Source organism: Dipteris shenzhenensis, chromosome 17, assembly GCF_047967505.1.
Source record: "Dipteris shenzhenensis isolate YYH24624 ecotype China chromosome 17, Dip_SZ_1.0, whole genome shotgun sequence".
In the NCBI taxonomy this organism is placed as follows: Eukaryota; Viridiplantae; Streptophyta; class Polypodiopsida; order Gleicheniales; family Dipteridaceae; genus Dipteris; species Dipteris shenzhenensis.
The window spans coordinates 3,366,777-3,385,036 of record NC_141612.1 but is presented as its reverse complement, the minus strand read 5'-3'; the positions used below and the strand labels follow the sequence as shown (position 1 = coordinate 3,385,036).

Here is an 18,260-nt window from a genome sequence, read left to right as displayed (position 1 = left end):
TCCACTAGCATGATAGTGAATCTCTGAACAACGTCCCGCCTACATGCGAAAAGTAACCTACTGGCAAGGGCTATTTCCAAACTGTACAAAAGGTAAAATTCGTAACTCCACTCCACCAGCACGATAGCGAATCCATGAACAATGGATGTGCTTGATGTCTTGTCAAGAAAAAAGCATTGTCAGAGCCACTCACGGGTTTGATTCGGACTACCTCAAGGAGTCTATATAAGAGGGCCATTGTCCCAGTCCAAGGCATTCAGTTTTGAGCTTGAACTCTTGATCACTCCCTGACTATCTCTCTACGACCTCTCTCGTTCGCACAAGGTTTCCATCATGAGAGTAGGAGCGGGAAGTCTTGAAGAAGCTTGAGCCTGACTTCTCTCTCAACAAGAGTCTTGTATAGTCGTGTGTCGACTTTTGTAAGTGTCAGAGATGTGCCGGCGTCCCTCTCCTCCAGCATGTCACCGTTGGGAAGAGTCTAAACATTCTCTAATAATATATGGTGTGTCTTTCAAATTCATATATGCGTGCTTCCGACTCATTGTTAGCTAGTTGTGGGGCAAGTTTCTGTGTGCTTGTCTTACTTGTCTCTCCTCATCTCTCTCCTATGAGTTGACTCCTAGGTGTACCCCGTCACTATAGGCAGCCCTCTCTTTGGGCTCTCATGTGTCTCAGTGTAAAAGATCATGTCTCTATCAATGTAAGTCTCCAAGAACCCTCCCAGATCGGACCAAAGGGTGCCATTACAATTCCACACTGCCATTTTCAGCCCAATTCATGCACTCATCCCATGGGTCCGACACTTTCCTTCCTTCTCTGCTTTGTCTATTTTGTCTCGGATGATCACTCTTTTATCCCTATAAGCAGCCCATTTCCCTGCTTCCTTTGCTGCCATTACGCGCACCATTCCTTTTTTCTAGTGCTCTTGCTGTAGGAGAGTGAGGTCGTCATCCAAATAAATACGGGTTCCTTGTAAGGTCGCCCTCAAACTCATGAGGATAGTCCTATCCATAGCTGTTCAGAGCTTCATCACTAGTGTCCTTGCCGGTACCTCGGGCTTGCCCACTCTCCAAGTTGTTTTGCACGTGAGGTTCATACCCATTTTGGTGACCAAGGTCTTGGCATTTGCCATAGGAGTGTCTCCCACTGCGAGACCTTGGACCCAAACATTTTAGAGAGAGAGAGAGAGAGAGAGAGAGAGAGAGAGAGAGATTCTATTAAAAGTCTTCCCAAGACCAAAGAGTCTATGAGTCTAAAAGAGGCCTGATATAATGATCTGAAGGGTGGAACCGCTAAGCGGGCATCAACACCCATGATGAGTACAAAAAGAAAAGTCCATAATCATGCTCTGAGAGGAGTCTGGTTGTGTAACTTGATCTCGCCTACGTGTTTGGAGCAACGACTCTCTATGTCGGACCAGGTGACCTAGGTTTTTCCAAGGTTGACCTTCAAATCATTTGTCTCATAGAAGGTATGAATGCATCTAATTGCCGCCAGAGACCCCCCCCCGCTAAGGAAGACAGTAAGACCACGTCATTTGCGTCCTGTGTGCCAGACCCCCTCAATCCCATGCTCTCGAACTCCCAGGGTGGAAGTAACGATGCTGATCGCATCATCCATGGGAGTGGTAGCTGTGCAAGGAATATGATGTACTCTAACATTGGGAGTCTTTCTGGCCCTCTGCTGCTACTCCAAGATGATGGCTTTTTCATTGTCCCGTTTCCCGATATCCACTCACCTGGAAGTCTCTGCAATGTTGGACTGCATGGTGTCTATCTATGCCTTAACTGCCTCAATGGTTGGCCCACTGCAGTGCAATGCTGTCACCGCCGCTGCCACCTCCTTACGGAGCTGTAATATCTCCTGGCCCAGTCTATGGATGAGACAATTTTACTATCTCTTGTGTGCAAAGGCAATGTAGCTCTAGAAGAACATGGTCCCAAGAATCTGATGGGATTGTGTATGGATGTGGACTGTATGGGAGCTGGATGACAAGGGGCGGGAGTGGAGAACGATGAGGGAACAACTCGATGCGGGCGTAGTGAGACCGGTTGAGAAGGGGAAGCATGGTGGGCTGAGAGGTAAGGGTAAGAGAAAAGAAGGAGAAAATTGTGGTGGGGCATAGTGAGTCAAACTAAGAGGAGCTCCCCCTGGGTCAGGCAATGACAATGATGATGCTGCAAACCCTGGCACTACCCCTGGTACTGTCACACCAATGATAGTGGTGTGATCACATCCAAGGATGGTGTAGAGGATGTCAGTGATGAGAAAAGTGATGCAGAGGACGATGATGATGATGTAGAGGCTTATGTGGAGTTTGAAGCTGTTTGCGAAGATGCTTTGTTGGGAGCTTTTTGGCGGCAGTGCTATCCACTTGTAGGCCACTACGATTGCTACATTTGTTCACATCCTTGATCATAAGTTGTTTCTGTTGCTTCTCCTCCTTGAGTTTCGCTTTCTCCTTATCCCGTTTATCCCCTTTCACCATTTCCCCTTCTCCTATTCCCTTTTTCCCTAAGATTTATGGAGGGCGGGGGATTAGGGAGCAAAGCGGGGGATTAGGACACAAGGCTCTCAAGCAAGGACAAGGGGGGTGCCTCTTTAAAAGAGAACAATAGGACTAAAAAGGTGTCTAAAGCCTCCAATTTAGGAAGAAAAGCCTGAAAGCTTGGCACTTATGTAAAAGTTTAGCTTTTAGAAAGCATGCCCTAGCTTTTTGCTAGGCCAAGTCTATAAAAGAAAGGCCCCAGGCCTCCCAGATATCTGTATTCGAAACTGTACTTAGTTCTATGCTCTTTCAAGAGCCAGTTGTACAAAGATTATTCTATTGCAATAAAAACCTTTAGGGGGGTCCAACCCTTATTTTTGGGCCCTAGTGCTGTGTTTCGCTCCTTAATCTTTCTCTCCCAGCACTCTATCTTGTTGGCAATTCGATTTCTACAGTTACAACACGTTTCCTGAGGAGTGTATGGAATTTCCAGTGCTAGGCATCTTGCCCTGGGAACCGCGATTTGCTTTAGAAGAGTCCCATGTTAATTGCAAACTGTCCCACGGTGCCAAAGTGAATTGTGATTTCATCCGGTTTGGGTTACAGGGGAAGAGAAAGAAAGAAAGAAAGAAAGAAATTTTATTAGAGTCTTCGGAAGACCGATGGGTCTATGAGACTGAAAGAAAACCTAATACAAATCACAGTAAGGGTGGAGCTATCGAAACGAGCATCATCACCCGTGCTGAATCCTAAGTCTGATCATACATAATCAAATACATCTGGATGTAACAATGAAAAGAAAAGGACTGGAGCGAAGCAGAATCCTCCATATGTCATGTCGCCCTGGCTGGTGCATAGCCGGTGATGGGACGCTGGCGCCCATCAAGGGGTGCCGTGCATCTCAGTCTCCTAGATGACGCTCGACGCAAGACCAGAGCCACCATGACTCCCATGGGACGTATCCCGGGTCCAAACAATGACGGGAGGTCCCCCAAAGTGATCTGTGTGTCCCCTCGATGTCTCGTGTGTCATGGTGCGGTCGTTGAGTCGGGATCTCTGTCACGTCTGCGGCTAGAGACTGGACGATCAATGTCACTCGATGGGAAGAACTCTGTGATCCTGCTCTGAGAGGTGTCTGATGATGTGACCAAGCCCCGTCACCTGAGTAAGTACTCTCTGTGTCGGACCCCCTCGTGAATGAAGGCCGCGAGGCATCTCTGATTAGGGTAGGCGAGGAATCTGGAAAGGAGTCCAGAGCCGTCTCTGAAGAGGCAGTGGTAGCGACCTCAGATCTCGTAGTACACTGGGCACCTGAAAATAAAATGCTCCTCCGACTCAACCTCCTGACAGTCGCACAATATGCATAAGCGATGCTCCCTAGGAATCCTCTCTGCTCTGCTGCTCTCTATGCGGAGGCGGTGTGATGATACCCAAAACTGTCCGATGGAGATCCGTAGTGAGTGAGGCATATGAAGCTCAGTGTACCTCGGTGGTGTGATGAATCCCTCCTCCGAAATACGAAGACAGTAATCTCTGTAGAAACTCAGCTTCACTGGAAGCTCCCTCAGCTCAACCAAGTCCTAAAGGTCTGTAGCTGCAGGAGATCCTCTCGAATGACCTGGTTGGTGTGTGGCCCGATCGGGATGGTGGGTGGGAGTACCGGAGGGGCATCTAAACTGTACTTAAAAGGAGGTATCCTATCGATGTGGAACCCTAGTCTCACAAACCATTTGTGAGTCCGTGCATACCAGCATCGCTCATCTCCCTCTGTTGCCAACCTCATGGAGGAATCGAGAGCCAACCATGGCAACCTCTGTCTCCCTGATGTGCAATCCCGGTGTAGATATGTGATGGTCTGAAAGGTTGCATCTAGCTGGAGTGGAGAAGCACCAGACTCGGCCTGAATGATGTGATGTGGTACAGATGGTTTCCCCTGGATCATCCGTGAGAGCATGAGGATCTGCAGACACTCCACCCATGTCCACGGGAAGCCTTGCAGGCCTATGGGACGAAGTGACACCAAAAGAGGAAACTCATACAGGCCACAAAGGAATAAGGCAAAGGGCGCGCTAAGACCCTTTGCTAAGTATTGTGCTTAACTAAAAACAGCACCATGGCTCAAGCAAAATCAAGTACAAAAATATATATAATATCATATCATGTGCTATCTGCTATCTGGAGCAGGCTAAGAACTGGAACTGGAATTGGAAACTCAGAAACCAAAACCCAGCACTGTGGTGGCTCATCTATGAGCCGTGAAAATGTCTCGAATCTGAGTCTGTCTGGCTGTCTCATGTTGTGGTGTCGAAGGGGGGACGTGGTCTCTTCGATCTACGAACCCGCTGAGCTATATTCAGAGTGAACCCTCGTCTCGAGCAGTCTCCTATGAGGAAAGTTGTGATAGGGAGAACCTCAATCGAGTGTGCTTTGGGCGCTCTCCGTGTCATGGATGGCCTCTGCAATCCTCTCTCGGTAATCCAGACTGTCCGCATAGTAGCTAGCTCGTCCTCCTCCACCCCACTGTGTCCTGGAGTTGACTTGAATGCATAGAAATATGTGATTTTCTGCTGTATGTGGTCAGCCTCTGCATCATGTGGTGTGATTGCCTCCTAATGCTGTCTAATCTGTCGTAGCAGAGTCTCCCTGTGTCAGCGCATCTCAAGTAGATAAAGCCTAATGCAGACCTGGTCATGGAAGTGGATCAATCGTGATAGAGGGCCGAAGCCACTCCCATCCTGATAGAGACAATGGTATCTTCCCCGGATCTCGTAGTAGGCTGGGAAGGTGCCAAGAAAGTGTTTCTCTATCTCAACCACTCCCAGTGTGCATAGCATGCAGGTCCACTGCTCTCTAGGTATGTGTGCTACTCTCCCTGTTTCAATCCTTAGCTGATGGGATGAAAGCCGCATCTGCCCAATGGCGATCCTCAATGCATGTGAGACTCTTCTGTCCTCGAGATATAGGAGTCTGACGATGAATCCCTCCTCTGGGACATTCATGAAATGGTCACGGTAGAACTATGTCTTGGTGGGGAGCTCCTGATCTCCCCCCCCAAGCCCAAGACGTGTGGAGCTGGAGGAGATCTAACCATATGATACGGTTAATCTCATCTCGCGGGATTGACTCAAGGGGTGCTATGAAAGAGGTAAGACTATGCTATGAAAAGAGGTAGTGACATGATATGATTGTATTAAAATCCGCGTGAGACCCTTCAAGATCTATGGGACTGGTGCTCACTATTAACAAATTAGATCTTTTACATGGAGTGAAAGAAAATATTTCAAGTACTTGTTGGGCTAGCTTGTATGCTAGTCACAGTACCTTGTTGTTGCGGTGTTCTCGGCCTTCTTTTAAGTAGTTTCATAACTTTTAGCTCACTGCTCCAACAGATTTTTCAGATTGTCTCTGTTGTCCCCCATAGCTTTCTCTTATGTGTGCATAGGCTCGACATCCTAGGAGTGCATGCTGCTCATTTTCTATGAAGATTTTGCAGATTCTTTCCTCTCTTGGGATCCCAAACATTCATATGCCTTCCCTAGTGTATTTTTGCATTCCATAGCTGCCCACTGGATTAATTTCCTGTTTGTTGACCAATAATTCCATCCATTTCATCCCCTCTGTGCTATCCAGTGATTTTGTGTAGCTTCCATGGCCTTGTGTGGTATCCCACTCGCATCCATCTTCTCAACCTTGTTGAGGTAGGCCATGAATTGGCACAGTGCTTCCCCTTCAAGAGGTATCATACCTGACTCAGCTAGTAGGGGTGGGGTAGGGTGTCTATGCCTTAACCCCTAGCTCCCCTATGAGAAAACATTTATGCAAAGTTTCTATTCTTTTCCAGTAGGTCCTAGAGAGCCTAGGTTCTTTTCTATTCTTTTCCAGTAGGTCCTAGAGAGCCTAGGTTCCCACGCTCGGTACCCGTAAAGGATCATTGTTTGCACAAGCATAGTATATAGAATCTTTCTCATTTCTCAATTCCATAGGTGTGCCTTTGTGCACTTATTTTGGAAGCTGTACAAAGATTTCAATCCTCCCAGAATTCTTATGTCCATGCATGCATTCTATTTGTAGTTATCTGAAAATTCCAGTCCCCAAATATTTGTACATGGTGGATCGCCCCGGATGAAGACGAGACTATTTAATTTAAGCTTCAACTGAGCCAGTGCATCTATATGAGAAACACAAGACTCCAAAGAAAGGCTTTCCACTGTAATCATCATCTCTACACATATAGATCCTATATGTAATAAACTCCAAACAAAGTCTTTCCAACATAAGCATTACCTCTACACATGATCAATGTAGTATAAAGATATGAGAGGATCAAGACCACCTCAACTGGTGATCCTAGGGCTTTGGTTCTTCGTGTGTTTCTTATTATTAGTCGGTTTACTTCCTATCTTCCTGACATGAGAAACTTTAGACTTGCTTGTTTTGATTGCCTCCATTTTTAAAACACATTACATGAGCATATTCTTGCAAAAAGGAGTGATAATCTTATCAACAACAAAGAGAACTGTTCTACAGAAACGTTTAATTGCTAACTGCAATTAAAAATTGTTGTCACTTTCTAACAGAAATGCTTAATTGCCAATAGAACATAGATCAAGAACACTAAGTTGGGGGAGGACAGAAGTGTAGTTCTTAAGGCTTTTAAGTTTGCGCACGATTCACGCTGATGTGGAAACTTGCAACAGCTTCAGATTACTAGACTAGATAGGCCCTGGAAAGAGAAGTTACCACAGAATTGTTTATCATCATAAATGATCCAGTTACAATGCATATCTGCAAAAAGATAGGACAAACAAGAATCAATCACTCAAAGCATACAAATAGAATGTCTGCTAAAATTATGGTTTAAACATCAAAGTTGCCCAACACTCCATCAAACAGCCAAAATTCTAGCTTCAAAATTATTTGCTTTAATCTGATAGCTGACTCTCTACCACAAATGATCGATATTAGAACTACCCACACATACATGTGCAATCACAGAGATGTGTACAACTTGAACTGCAATTCTCATTCCAGTACTAAAAATTTACTGAAAATCTAGCATCTTCAATTGTGAGGTGTAATCACTGTACATTCTCTTGCAGATGCAATTCATTCCTAGAGTAAGTTCATTATATCTTGATCGCCCGAGAAGCTGACAGTACCTCGCAAATGTATTTTTTTCAATGTGAATGTAGCAGCACAGAATTGGACTCTTCATCTCATTTGAAAACATAAAGACGTTTAACTTTCGTGCCTCCAGTCATTATAGCATCTAATTAACTGGAGTGTACATTGAGTCCATGTTCATCTTTGAGCAGCTTTGCTTCTGGTTTATATTTCATCAATAGGCTCTTTGGTTGAGGTGGAAAATAAACCTTTCTAATACATCAGAAGATTCCTAAAAAAGTAAATATTTTTTACAGTACCGTGACATTGGAAATTTACAAGTCAACAATTGCTGTACTTTTTGAAAGGAAATAAAAAATTGCAGAAAAGACGAGGAACCCATACAGACAATATGTTCTTGATCACAGCTGCTGAGACAAGTGCTGCCCAAAGCCCTGCCCCACTAAGCTTTGGTATTAATGGATAGACCGCAACCAAAGGTATTGTCAAGATCTGTTTTATATAAATAATAACAGAAATGACGAGTGAGAAACCGCAACATGGACAAATAAAATAGAACAACAAGACGCTATTACCACATGAAGTCATAATAAAATAACAGAAAATAAGAAACTTTGTTTACAAGAATGCAAGAAGAAATGTTGAAACTTAATACATCAAACTGAAGGCACATGGCACGGAATGGAAAGGAAATGGAAAGACTTAAATGAAGATACAAGTGCAAAGCAATGATAACCAAAGTACTCACATGATAGAAAGCTTGATGTTGACTGATATATCAAGACTAGACAAGTACAATGCCTTTATAGAATAGGCACACACACTCTAGGTGTCATATGTATATGGGATAAGTCCCATAGTGACATGTGGCACACTAGGATATAAAGCAGTCTAGTACTACTCTAGAACTCAAAAAAACACACTAGAAACACTCACTTTGACTTCATGTTCTAACACAAACTGCCACTAATCAAACAGGCAATTTAAAATTTATCATACAATGTGCAAACAAAACGCCCATGAACGTTTTGACAAGTTTCTACTCACGGATACATGGGCTCTTCATAAATTTCATGCAGTGATGCCACCCCAAAAAATGAACAACCATATCCAGATATAAATTATCCCAAACTGAAGAACAATACTGCCCTTTTAGAACCATGTCTGTGTGCTCATACCTTGCACCATTGCTACTAATAAGGAGAAGATGTCACCCAATGTCACCATTTTGTAACTATCCCCAAGTGATAAAAGAGGATTCCTATATGTGTTGACTATGGTCAGCATGTTGGATTATGGTCAAAGAGTCAAAGGCTTTTATTTGACCTTGGTCAAAAAGACTTGGCCACGGCCAAAACACCTGGCCTCAATCAAAGAAGGTTGACAATGATCAACCAGAGAACCACAGATCTGACTTTGGTCAAAGAGACCTGACTATGGTCAGGGAGACTTGACTACGGTCAAGAGGGTTGACCTCGGTCAACCAGAGTATCCTTTTTATTTATGCATGGTTTTGCATGGCAGGGATGCCCACGTAGACTAGGATTAGTCTAATGTATTCAATTTGCATATGAAAGACTAACAATTAATGGGTACCATGGTTGTGTGCTTACATTTAGTTGTTGCCAGTGTAGAAGAAGGGTTAATTGCCCCTACCTTTAAGGGGCTTCTGCCGCCTACAAGGAGGGGATTTACCCTCACGTGTGACCATGGGTTGAGACAGTTGCAGCAACTGCCAACTCATGGCATGAAGAATGTAACGTTTTTGCAAACTATGGGACAGCAAGGGGAAATTGCCAAATTTGGGCACCCTACTACTCCCACGCTTGTAACCAGCTCTAAGAAATGCTCGGAAGCGGCTCAGGGACTGAGCACCTCTGTGCTGAACTCTGTTTTTAGGGGCAATTATTACTACCTTCGGGGGATCTAGCCAGTTGGTTCTAGGGTTGGTTGGTTCTGGGCCCTAGTGTGTGTGTTGTGTGACGTGTGTCGTATCATCGTGAAGGCTCGATTTTGTTGCATAATTTCACTGTGAAGGCTCGTTTGTTGCATTGATATCATTGTGAAGGCTTGATTCTATTGCATAATTTCACCACAAAGGCTCGTTTTTCATTGCATTGAAAAGCAATTTCTTGGAACATGGCTAAGGCTACTTGAAGAAGTGGGAGTGGGAGATCGTATTGAATTAGAGTATCCTAGCTCTTGTAGATCCTCATGATAAGTCTTCACCTACTATCCAAGGTCATGTAGGCTTGCTTGATTAGGATCATGGACATCCCACAAGCTTTTATGCATGTGTGTGCATTCCCAACATCACGTGCTGTGTCAAGCTTACTTAGAAATGCATGCGAGTGAGGATGACTTGTTTCTGGTCATAGCTAACGTAGATGCGTCTACAATCACCTTTCTCAAGCATCGTAGATGAAGCATCAACCTTCGACCGGAGTCTTATAGTTGGGTATTTGGACTGACTGAGTTGCAAATTTGGACTGACTGGCTGCCTATCAGAGCTCTGAATTCTCCTACCGTTTATGATGGAGAAAATCCTAGGTTGATCACCGTATGCACGGGTGCTGGGAGATGCACTTCTTCATGGCAAAGACAGCTTGAACAGGTGTTGTGATGCTGTCATGAGTGATACCTTGAGCTGGCGTTGAGGAATAAGATGCGAGCTTAGGCTCGAGCATCGTTGGTCTACTTCTAGAGGTCTCGTCATGGAAACAATCTGAAGCTTGAGCAGGGCTTGAGGTTGTCGTATACTCATTGATATGCTGAAGGAAAGCTCTGTTTCACTCTCAAAAGAGAATGGACTACTCAAGGGCTCTCAACGAGGAAATGCACAGGGCTCATGATGACTGGTGCTGCAGTCTCTGTGTATGAAAGAAGGCCTTGAAGAGGATTACCGGACACGGACTAGGCATAAGGGTGGAATGGTGGCTAATCATCTTGCTGCATAGCATCGCTGGCGCAATGCCCTTCTCCGATTGTCTCTCATCGACGACGACGGGAGGTCTACTTGGCCTTAGCTCATTAGTCCTGAATTCGTCAAGAGCCACTGGCACGGGATTGTGCCTCCATCTTTGTTCAGGTCGTCATTTGTGAGCCTACACGAGCTTCTAAGTTCACATCAAAGGCAGCAATTGACCTGCTTGACAGGGAGATTTCTGACGAGCACTGCTCCACACACTTGAGGAAAAGAGAGTGTCGCGCTCAATGGAAGGTTTACGAGAGCATGCTGGTAGCAGTACTCAGATTCTGTTGCAGCTAGAAGATGTAGACAACTGAATCAAGTAAATGTCAAAGAAGCAACGCAAGAAAAGATCCAGGAGCTCGAGGAACTTAAAAAGGGCCCACGTTTGGAGCATCTTTTTAATGAAGGTCATTTTGAGGTAGATGCACATGTGGACTTACTGCCACCCGCAGAAGCCTGTGCTCCAAGATGTCCCCTTACCACCTGCCAAGGATTTAGTTTGCAAACACGATAATGAGGATCATGGTAACTTGTAAGAAAGGCAAGAAGGATGGGAAGTAGAAGCACAGGCCTTCTCTCTCTAATTCATCTTCCAGTTCAAGTTTTCATCTTCATCCGAGCGGCAACCCTTCTCCCTCTCCCAAGAAGCGAACCCACCATGGCATGAAAAAGGGTAGTCCGTAGAGGAAAAGATCTAAGGCCAAGAAATTCAAAGAAGGGGATAAGTCTGTCCGTTGTGCCACGTATGATTGGGTGTATGGGCAAACAGAGAAGGGCTTGAAATTCATATGCTAGTTTGATGTGGCTTTTGGCTCCGAGAACTATCAGGAAGCATCTAAGTTGCGCATGGTCAGTTTGCATGTTATGGTCACAGCTAGTGCATGGTGGAGTGCCCAGTGTGTGGATGGGACTACTTGCAATACATGGAAAAGAATTAAGAAGGCCTTATATAGGCAGTTTCTTCCTATGCAATATTTGGATGAGGTACACATAGCTTGGGAGGGACTCCGTATAAAAGCATGGGAGACAATTGATACCTATAATCAAAAATTTTGGAATGCCTATCTCCAAGTCACACCTGTTTTAGAGATTTCAAATAAGGCACAGCTTCATAAGTATAGGGCAAGTTTACCACCTACAGCCAGAGCTTTTGTCCCCTCCTTCCTAATACTAAGATACATGGTTTGATGCATTCAGCTTCGGTAGCAATGCTATGCATATGAAGGAATTGCCTTCTACTTCAACGCCACATGCAAAGACTTCAGTACCATTCCGGCAGAGAAGAGAGAATTCAACATCTCCATCTTTTCCACGGAGGTACTTTCAGAAGCAAGGGGCAATCAGCGACCCTATAAGGGCAGACCCAAATTCACTCCCAAGCAGATTCAGTCCTTCCGTAAGGAAGGCAAGTGCTTCAAATGCGGCATAGGAGGGCATGTGGTTGCCCAGTGCCCCGAGAGACTTGCTGGTCCGAGGGAGCAGAAAAGACCACAAGATCCAACAAGACCCTTGGTAGGAGGAATACCAGATAACCTAGGAAGAGTGGTTGATCCAAGCTTTGCCTATCATGGGGAAAAGTCAAAGATCAGAATGTGCTAATCCTTTTCGACCCTAGGGCTACATATGCTTTCATATTAAAGGATTTAGCCTTATAGTTTGGGATCAAGACTGAGGAACTGGGAAGAGCCCTAGATGCTGATCAAATGTTTCAAGGGGATGCTGTTCCTATCGCCCCTATTATTGGTAAGTTGCAAATCCATGTACTAGATTGGGAAGGGTTTTATATTTCACCTTTAAAACAGCATGATGTAGTGTTGGGTATTCCCTAGCTTCACAGGAAAGGAGTACACCGTATGATGCCACAGAGAACCCTAGTTTTTACCCATAGGGGTAGGGAGCATCAGTTTGTTGCAAAAAGGAGAGCACGGACAATCCCTATTGTATCAAATGCCTCTGTTGCCAAATCAATAAAGTCTGCAATTTCTGCGTGCTAAGGATAAAGAATTGACTATGCAAGCCAAATTGAATACCACTGATAGACAGCAATTTCAGTTTCTTGAAAATTTTAAAGATTGTTTTTCAGATGCCTTGCCAGGAGAGCTACCCCTAAGAGACCAGAAGATCATCAAATAGAACTTATGCCAGGGAGTGAGTCCCCTAATAAGCCACCTTATCAAGCAAGTGCAACACAAAGAGAGGAGATTATGACTTCCGTTCAGGACTTGCTGTCTAAAGGGTTAATTCAGCCTAGTTCCTCTCGTTTATGCTCTCTTGTACTTATGGTTCAAAAGATGGATTGCTCTTTTTGGATGTGCATAGATTATCGCACTCTGAATCAGATGACCATCAAGAATACATTCCCCATTCCACGCATTGATGATGTACTCGATAAGTTGAGTGGAGCTTCAATATTTAGCAAGATAGGCCTCAAGAGCGGGTACCACCGAGTTCACATACAACCACAAGATGTGCATAAGAGTGCATTCAAAACTACTTTCAGTCTGTGTGAGTATTTGGTGATGCCTTTTGGTTTGACAAATGCCCTTGCCACTTTCAATAGAATGATGGATCATCTTCAAACCTCACAGGCACTTTACAAACACCTTCTTTCATAACATTATCGTTTTTGCGAGGTCTGAAGAAGAGCACAAGAAGCATCTTGCCATTGTCTTCCAAGAACTAAATAAGCATCATCTCTATGCAAATGGTGAAAAGAGTGAGTTTATCCTGGAGGAGATCCATTATTTAGGTCACATCATTTCTAAGGATGGGATACAAATGGACCCTGCTAAAATACAAGCCATCCAAGCATGGCACAAGCTGAAAAGCATACATGAAGTATGCACCTTTCTGGGTTTCTGCCCCTATTATAGAAGTTTTATCATGCACTTTATTGATATTGTTGTTCCACTTCATGATCTGACTAAGAAGAATGCAGCCTTCAAATGGGACGAGCGACAAAAGATAGCATTTAACGCTCTCAAGGAAAAATTGACGACGGAACCCATTCTTGTTGTCCCTGATCTGTACAAGCCCTTTGATGTGGATTGTGATGCATGTCGAGGGTGTGTTGGGGCTGCTCTTCATTAGAATGGTGACATGGGAAGATTACGAGATGTTGAAAGGCATAGGGATGTATGAGAAGAGTTACTAGCTGCAGTACATGCCCTAAACCCATGGAAACATTATCGCATGGGTGCGGATTTTACTATAAAAACTGATCCTCTTCATTAGAATGGTGACATGGGAAGATTACAAGATGTTGAAAGGCATATGGGAATTTATGAGAAGAGTTACTAGCTGTAGTACATGCCCTAAACCCATGGAAACATTATCACATGGGTGCGGATTTTACTATTAAAACTGATCCTCAAAGTTTGAGGTATTTTCTAACACAGACTAAGCTCTCAGAAAAGCACATGAAATGGGCAAATCTGCTATCCATGTTCATTGACCAGCAGCTCTAAATGGGCAATTTCAGATTGTTCATAGACCCGGAGCTCTAAATAGAGTGGCACATGCCTTATCTCGAACACCTTGTGAGAATGGAGGGAGCAAGAAGGCAAGCAAGCAAGAGAGCAAAGCAAAACGTAGAGTGCAATAAACAAGATAAGGTGAGTACAAGTGAGGAGATGGTTTTGTCCAAGTGACAAAACCATACTAGCCCACTAACTGTGGTTTGGGGGAAAAACCTCCTAAAGAGGGAAAAGGGCCCCTAACTCACTTATGAATTACATTGGCCACTGCCTAGAATATGCCAATAATTCCAACACCCCCATGCAGTGCCGATGTGATGTACAAGGAAGTGATCAATCACCAAAGGAGATAAGTTCAGGGCACTGCAAAATGCCTCAAACTTCTCACGTGGACGTGCTTTGGTGAAGATGTCTGCAACATTGTCATTTGTTGACACATAGATCATATTGATCTCCCCTGCATGCGATCTCTGACATAATAATAATGAACCACACGATTCTTTGCCACTGCTATAGTACTCTGACTATCAGTGAGAATTGGAGAACGATCCTCTAATAAGAGATGAAGATCAGCAAACAAAGGACGCAGCCAAACACATTCAACTATCGTTGTGAAACCTGCCCTGTACTCAGCTTCACATGAGGAAGTAGCCATAGTAGATTGTTTCTTACTCAGCCAAGAAATGCAAGCTTTGCCCAAAAAGAAACAATTACCACTAGTGGACTGGCTGGTGTCATAGTCTCCAGCCCAATCTGAGTCACTGTAAGCATGCATGTGCAAGTCACCCCCCCTGGGAAACATCAAGCCATAAGACTTAGTGCCTTGCAAATAAATAATGGAAGATGTGTTGTCTTTGGGCTGTGCATATACCTACTCACCTGAGATACTGCATATTGAATATCGGGCCTTGTATTGCACAGATAAATGAGACATCCAACAGCCTGGCTGTAAAGTGTGGCATCCACCGATTCACCTGCATTATACATAGTAAGCTTCAGCCCCGGCTCCATGGGTAACTATTGTGTAACCCCTTACTTGCCAGGAAGGCATCAATCTTAGCATACCATGCACGTGGGGCTTGTTTCAGCCCCTATAAAGCTTTATTCGCCTTGCAAACTTGAAGTGCATTGCCCAAAAGTTCAAATCCAAGAGGTTGTTTGACATAAACCTCTCCCTGCAAGTCCCCATTAAGGAAAGGTGTTTTTATGTCCAACTGATGGACATTCCAAACAAAATTTGCAGCCATGGCAATAACTGACCTAATGGTGGTGATCCGGGATGTAGGAGCAAAAGTCTCCTCATAATCTATGCCCTTTTTATGTGCATAGTCTTTGGCAACCAGCCGTGCCTTGTATCTTTCGATGGACCCATCTGGCTTCCTTTTTACTTTGAAAACCCATTTGGTACTGATGGCATGTTTCCCTGGTGGCAAATCCACAACATCCCAAGTCTGATTTTTCTCAATGGACTGCAATTCATTGTGCATGGCATTCATCCAATGCACATTATCCTTGGCTTCTTCAAAAAAGTTAGGTTCTTCTTCATCAAGAAGAGTACCTGCATAAGCTGTCTCAACAAAAAGAGCCCCCCCTGCGTGCATTACTGCACTACGAGTCCTGCCAGGAAAAGTCTACTCTCCCTGAGAGTCTGTAGCAACCAATTTGGCTGCATGTATCTCTTGAATCTCTTGCTTGACAACATCATCCACTGCCTGTGGAGGAACAAAATCAGCATGTTGCTGAATCGGGGCATGTGGACCAGGAGGAGGTTGCTGTAAATTCTGATTTTCAGCATGAGCCTCAGCTGGGGAACCAAAAGCATCCCCTCAAAAACATCATCTGAAGAAGCTTGAATAGTAAATTCAGAATGTGTTTGAGCTGAATTCTAAAAAAAAAAAACATCTCTACTCACAAAAATCTTGCATGAGGCAGGATTGTAGAGACGATAGCCTTTGCTTTGTGAACTATACCCAACAAAGATACACTTAAGTGCCTTATCTGACAACTTATGTCGAAACTCCACAAAGACATGGGCATATGCAACACAACCAAAAACTCTGAAGTGATCCATTGAAGGCTTTCTCCCATGCCAAACCTCATAGGGAGTAATTGTCTTCAAAGCCTTTGTGGGAACCCAATTCAAAACATAATTGGCACACATGAGGCCTTCGAGCCAAAATCTGTAAGGCAACTTCTTACATCTATCCATCTCCATGAGAGTGCGATTCTTCTGCTCAGCTTTGCCATTTTGCTGAGGTGTAAGCCTCACTGTAAGCTGATGTGTGATGCCTTTCTCCTTCAAAAATGCCTCAAATTCATGAGACATATACTCCCCCCCTTTGTCAGTGCGAAGTGTCTGCACCTTGAGTCCTGTCTCATTTTCAACCATAGCCACAAAGTATTTGAAATGCATAAACACATCTGATTTTTTCTTCAGGCCATAGACCCAAGTATAATTGGTGTAGTCATCTATGAATGTAACATAATAGAGATAACCACCAAAAGCAGGTGTCCTCATGGGATGGCAGACATCACTGTGTATGAGCTGTAATTTGCGAGTAGCTCTTACTGCACCATCCTTTTTAAAGGAAAATCTATGCATCTTACAAAGGATGCATCCCTCACATGCATAAGGAGGAGGTGACTCCAAAGGAGGCAATGCATCAACCATAGCATGCTTCTGAAGTGTCATCAAGCTGCCATAGCTCATGTGCCCATATCTTGCATGCCATAACTCCGCATTCTCCATGGCAGAAGTGGGAGTGCTCACTGAAAGTGTAAGATCGGATCTTTTCTCATAAATGTCAAGCTGAAAAAGACCCCGATACAAAGTGCCAAACAACATCAAAGCATAATCATTCTCTTTGTCTCAGACTACACTTAGCATCATCAAATATGACCTGAAATCCGCCTCAATTGAGAGAGGACACTAAAAGTAAATTCTTATTTATACTTGGCATAAAAAGAACATCGGTAATTCTGAAATCTGTGCCATCTTTGGAGGTAAGTATGATGCCACCCACTCCACACACTGAATAAGAAGAATTGTTTGCACATGTCACCTTCTCTTTAGCGCGTGGTGCATGCAGAGATGCAAAAAGACTCTTCCTTGAAGTGATGTGCTTAGAAGCACCACTATCAAAATACCAAGTGTTCAGTGTCTCATTGACACTGAAAGAGCATGCATCCTTTGAAGGGTCATAGCTGCAAGTCAATAAAGCATACGAGTCATCCTCAAGAGTGGCTGTAGTATCCGGACCAGCCATTGGACAATCTGAAATGCAAGACAAAAAGGCATAATCCTCTTCTACAAAGTTGGCTGTAACATCCCCTCCTTCATGTGCATTAGGAGCTGATGCATCTGAGACAGCCAAACCCGAATCCTTTTTCTTCTCCTTTGCTATTCGGTTCTTGCATTCACCAATGTAATGACCTGGCTTCTTACAGTAGTGACAAATGCCCTTCCTCTTTGCATCACCTTTAGCCTTATGAGAGAGCTGTCCAGAATCAGCTTTAGGCTGATGTGTGTGCTGATTTCCATGTTGCTTTTGCTGCCCTTTCCCTTTGGGCCTGAACTTTGAAAGCATGGCATGCTCACCAGCCCGTGTGGCCATGTTCCTTCTTGTCTGCTCTTCCTGCAACAAGAGTCCTACCAACTCGTGAAAAGAAAGAGGATTGCTACCCGCCCTCAATGACAAATTCAGCGAGGTATGAAAACCGAGATAGGACTTAGGAAGAGAATTCAGAGTGGTGGTAAGCATCTTTGAATCCGAATAATCTCATCTATATTCAGCAATTGTTCCCTCAAATCCTGAAGCTTGGTGAGGTGAGCATTCATGGAATCTCCCTCATCCATGTGTGTATGAGATAGCTCCCTCTTAAGGAATGAGACTCTGGCATCATTAATTGCTGCAAACATGCTCTCTAAAATATCCCAAGCTGCCTTTGGGGTCTGCATGACCGAATAATAAACCTCTTGACAGAAAGAGAAATGATTGAAAGAGCTTGTGCATCTTGTGAATCCCACCCTTTCTGTTCTGCTGTGGGAGCCACCAAAGTAGCAGATGTTGCTCCTCCCACTTGTCCTGCACCTTGACCTCTACCCTGCCTCCACCTGTAGGAGTGACAAGTGTAGCCACAAATGTCTCATCTCCATTGACATAATCCCAGAGATGTCTGCCAACTAGAATGTTGCGCACCA

The 18,260-nt window shown here is 44.2% G+C and overlaps 1 protein-coding gene across 1 annotated transcript in view; it reads right to left on the bottom strand.

Annotated features, from left to right (window-relative positions):
* Window positions 1–18,260, bottom strand: part of LOC147891533 (protein ZINC INDUCED FACILITATOR-LIKE 1-like) — a 227,507-nt gene that overhangs the window by 59,534 nt on the left and 149,713 nt on the right. Inside the window, exons 13-14 of the mRNA XM_087387922.1 lie at window positions 7,997–8,104; window positions 7,229–7,273 (exon numbers count right to left, since the gene is read on the bottom strand). Of these exons, the coding sequence (XP_087244048.1) occupies window positions 7,229–7,273; window positions 7,997–8,104 (153 nt within the window). The remainder of the gene's footprint in view (window positions 1–7,228; window positions 7,274–7,996; window positions 8,105–18,260) is intronic.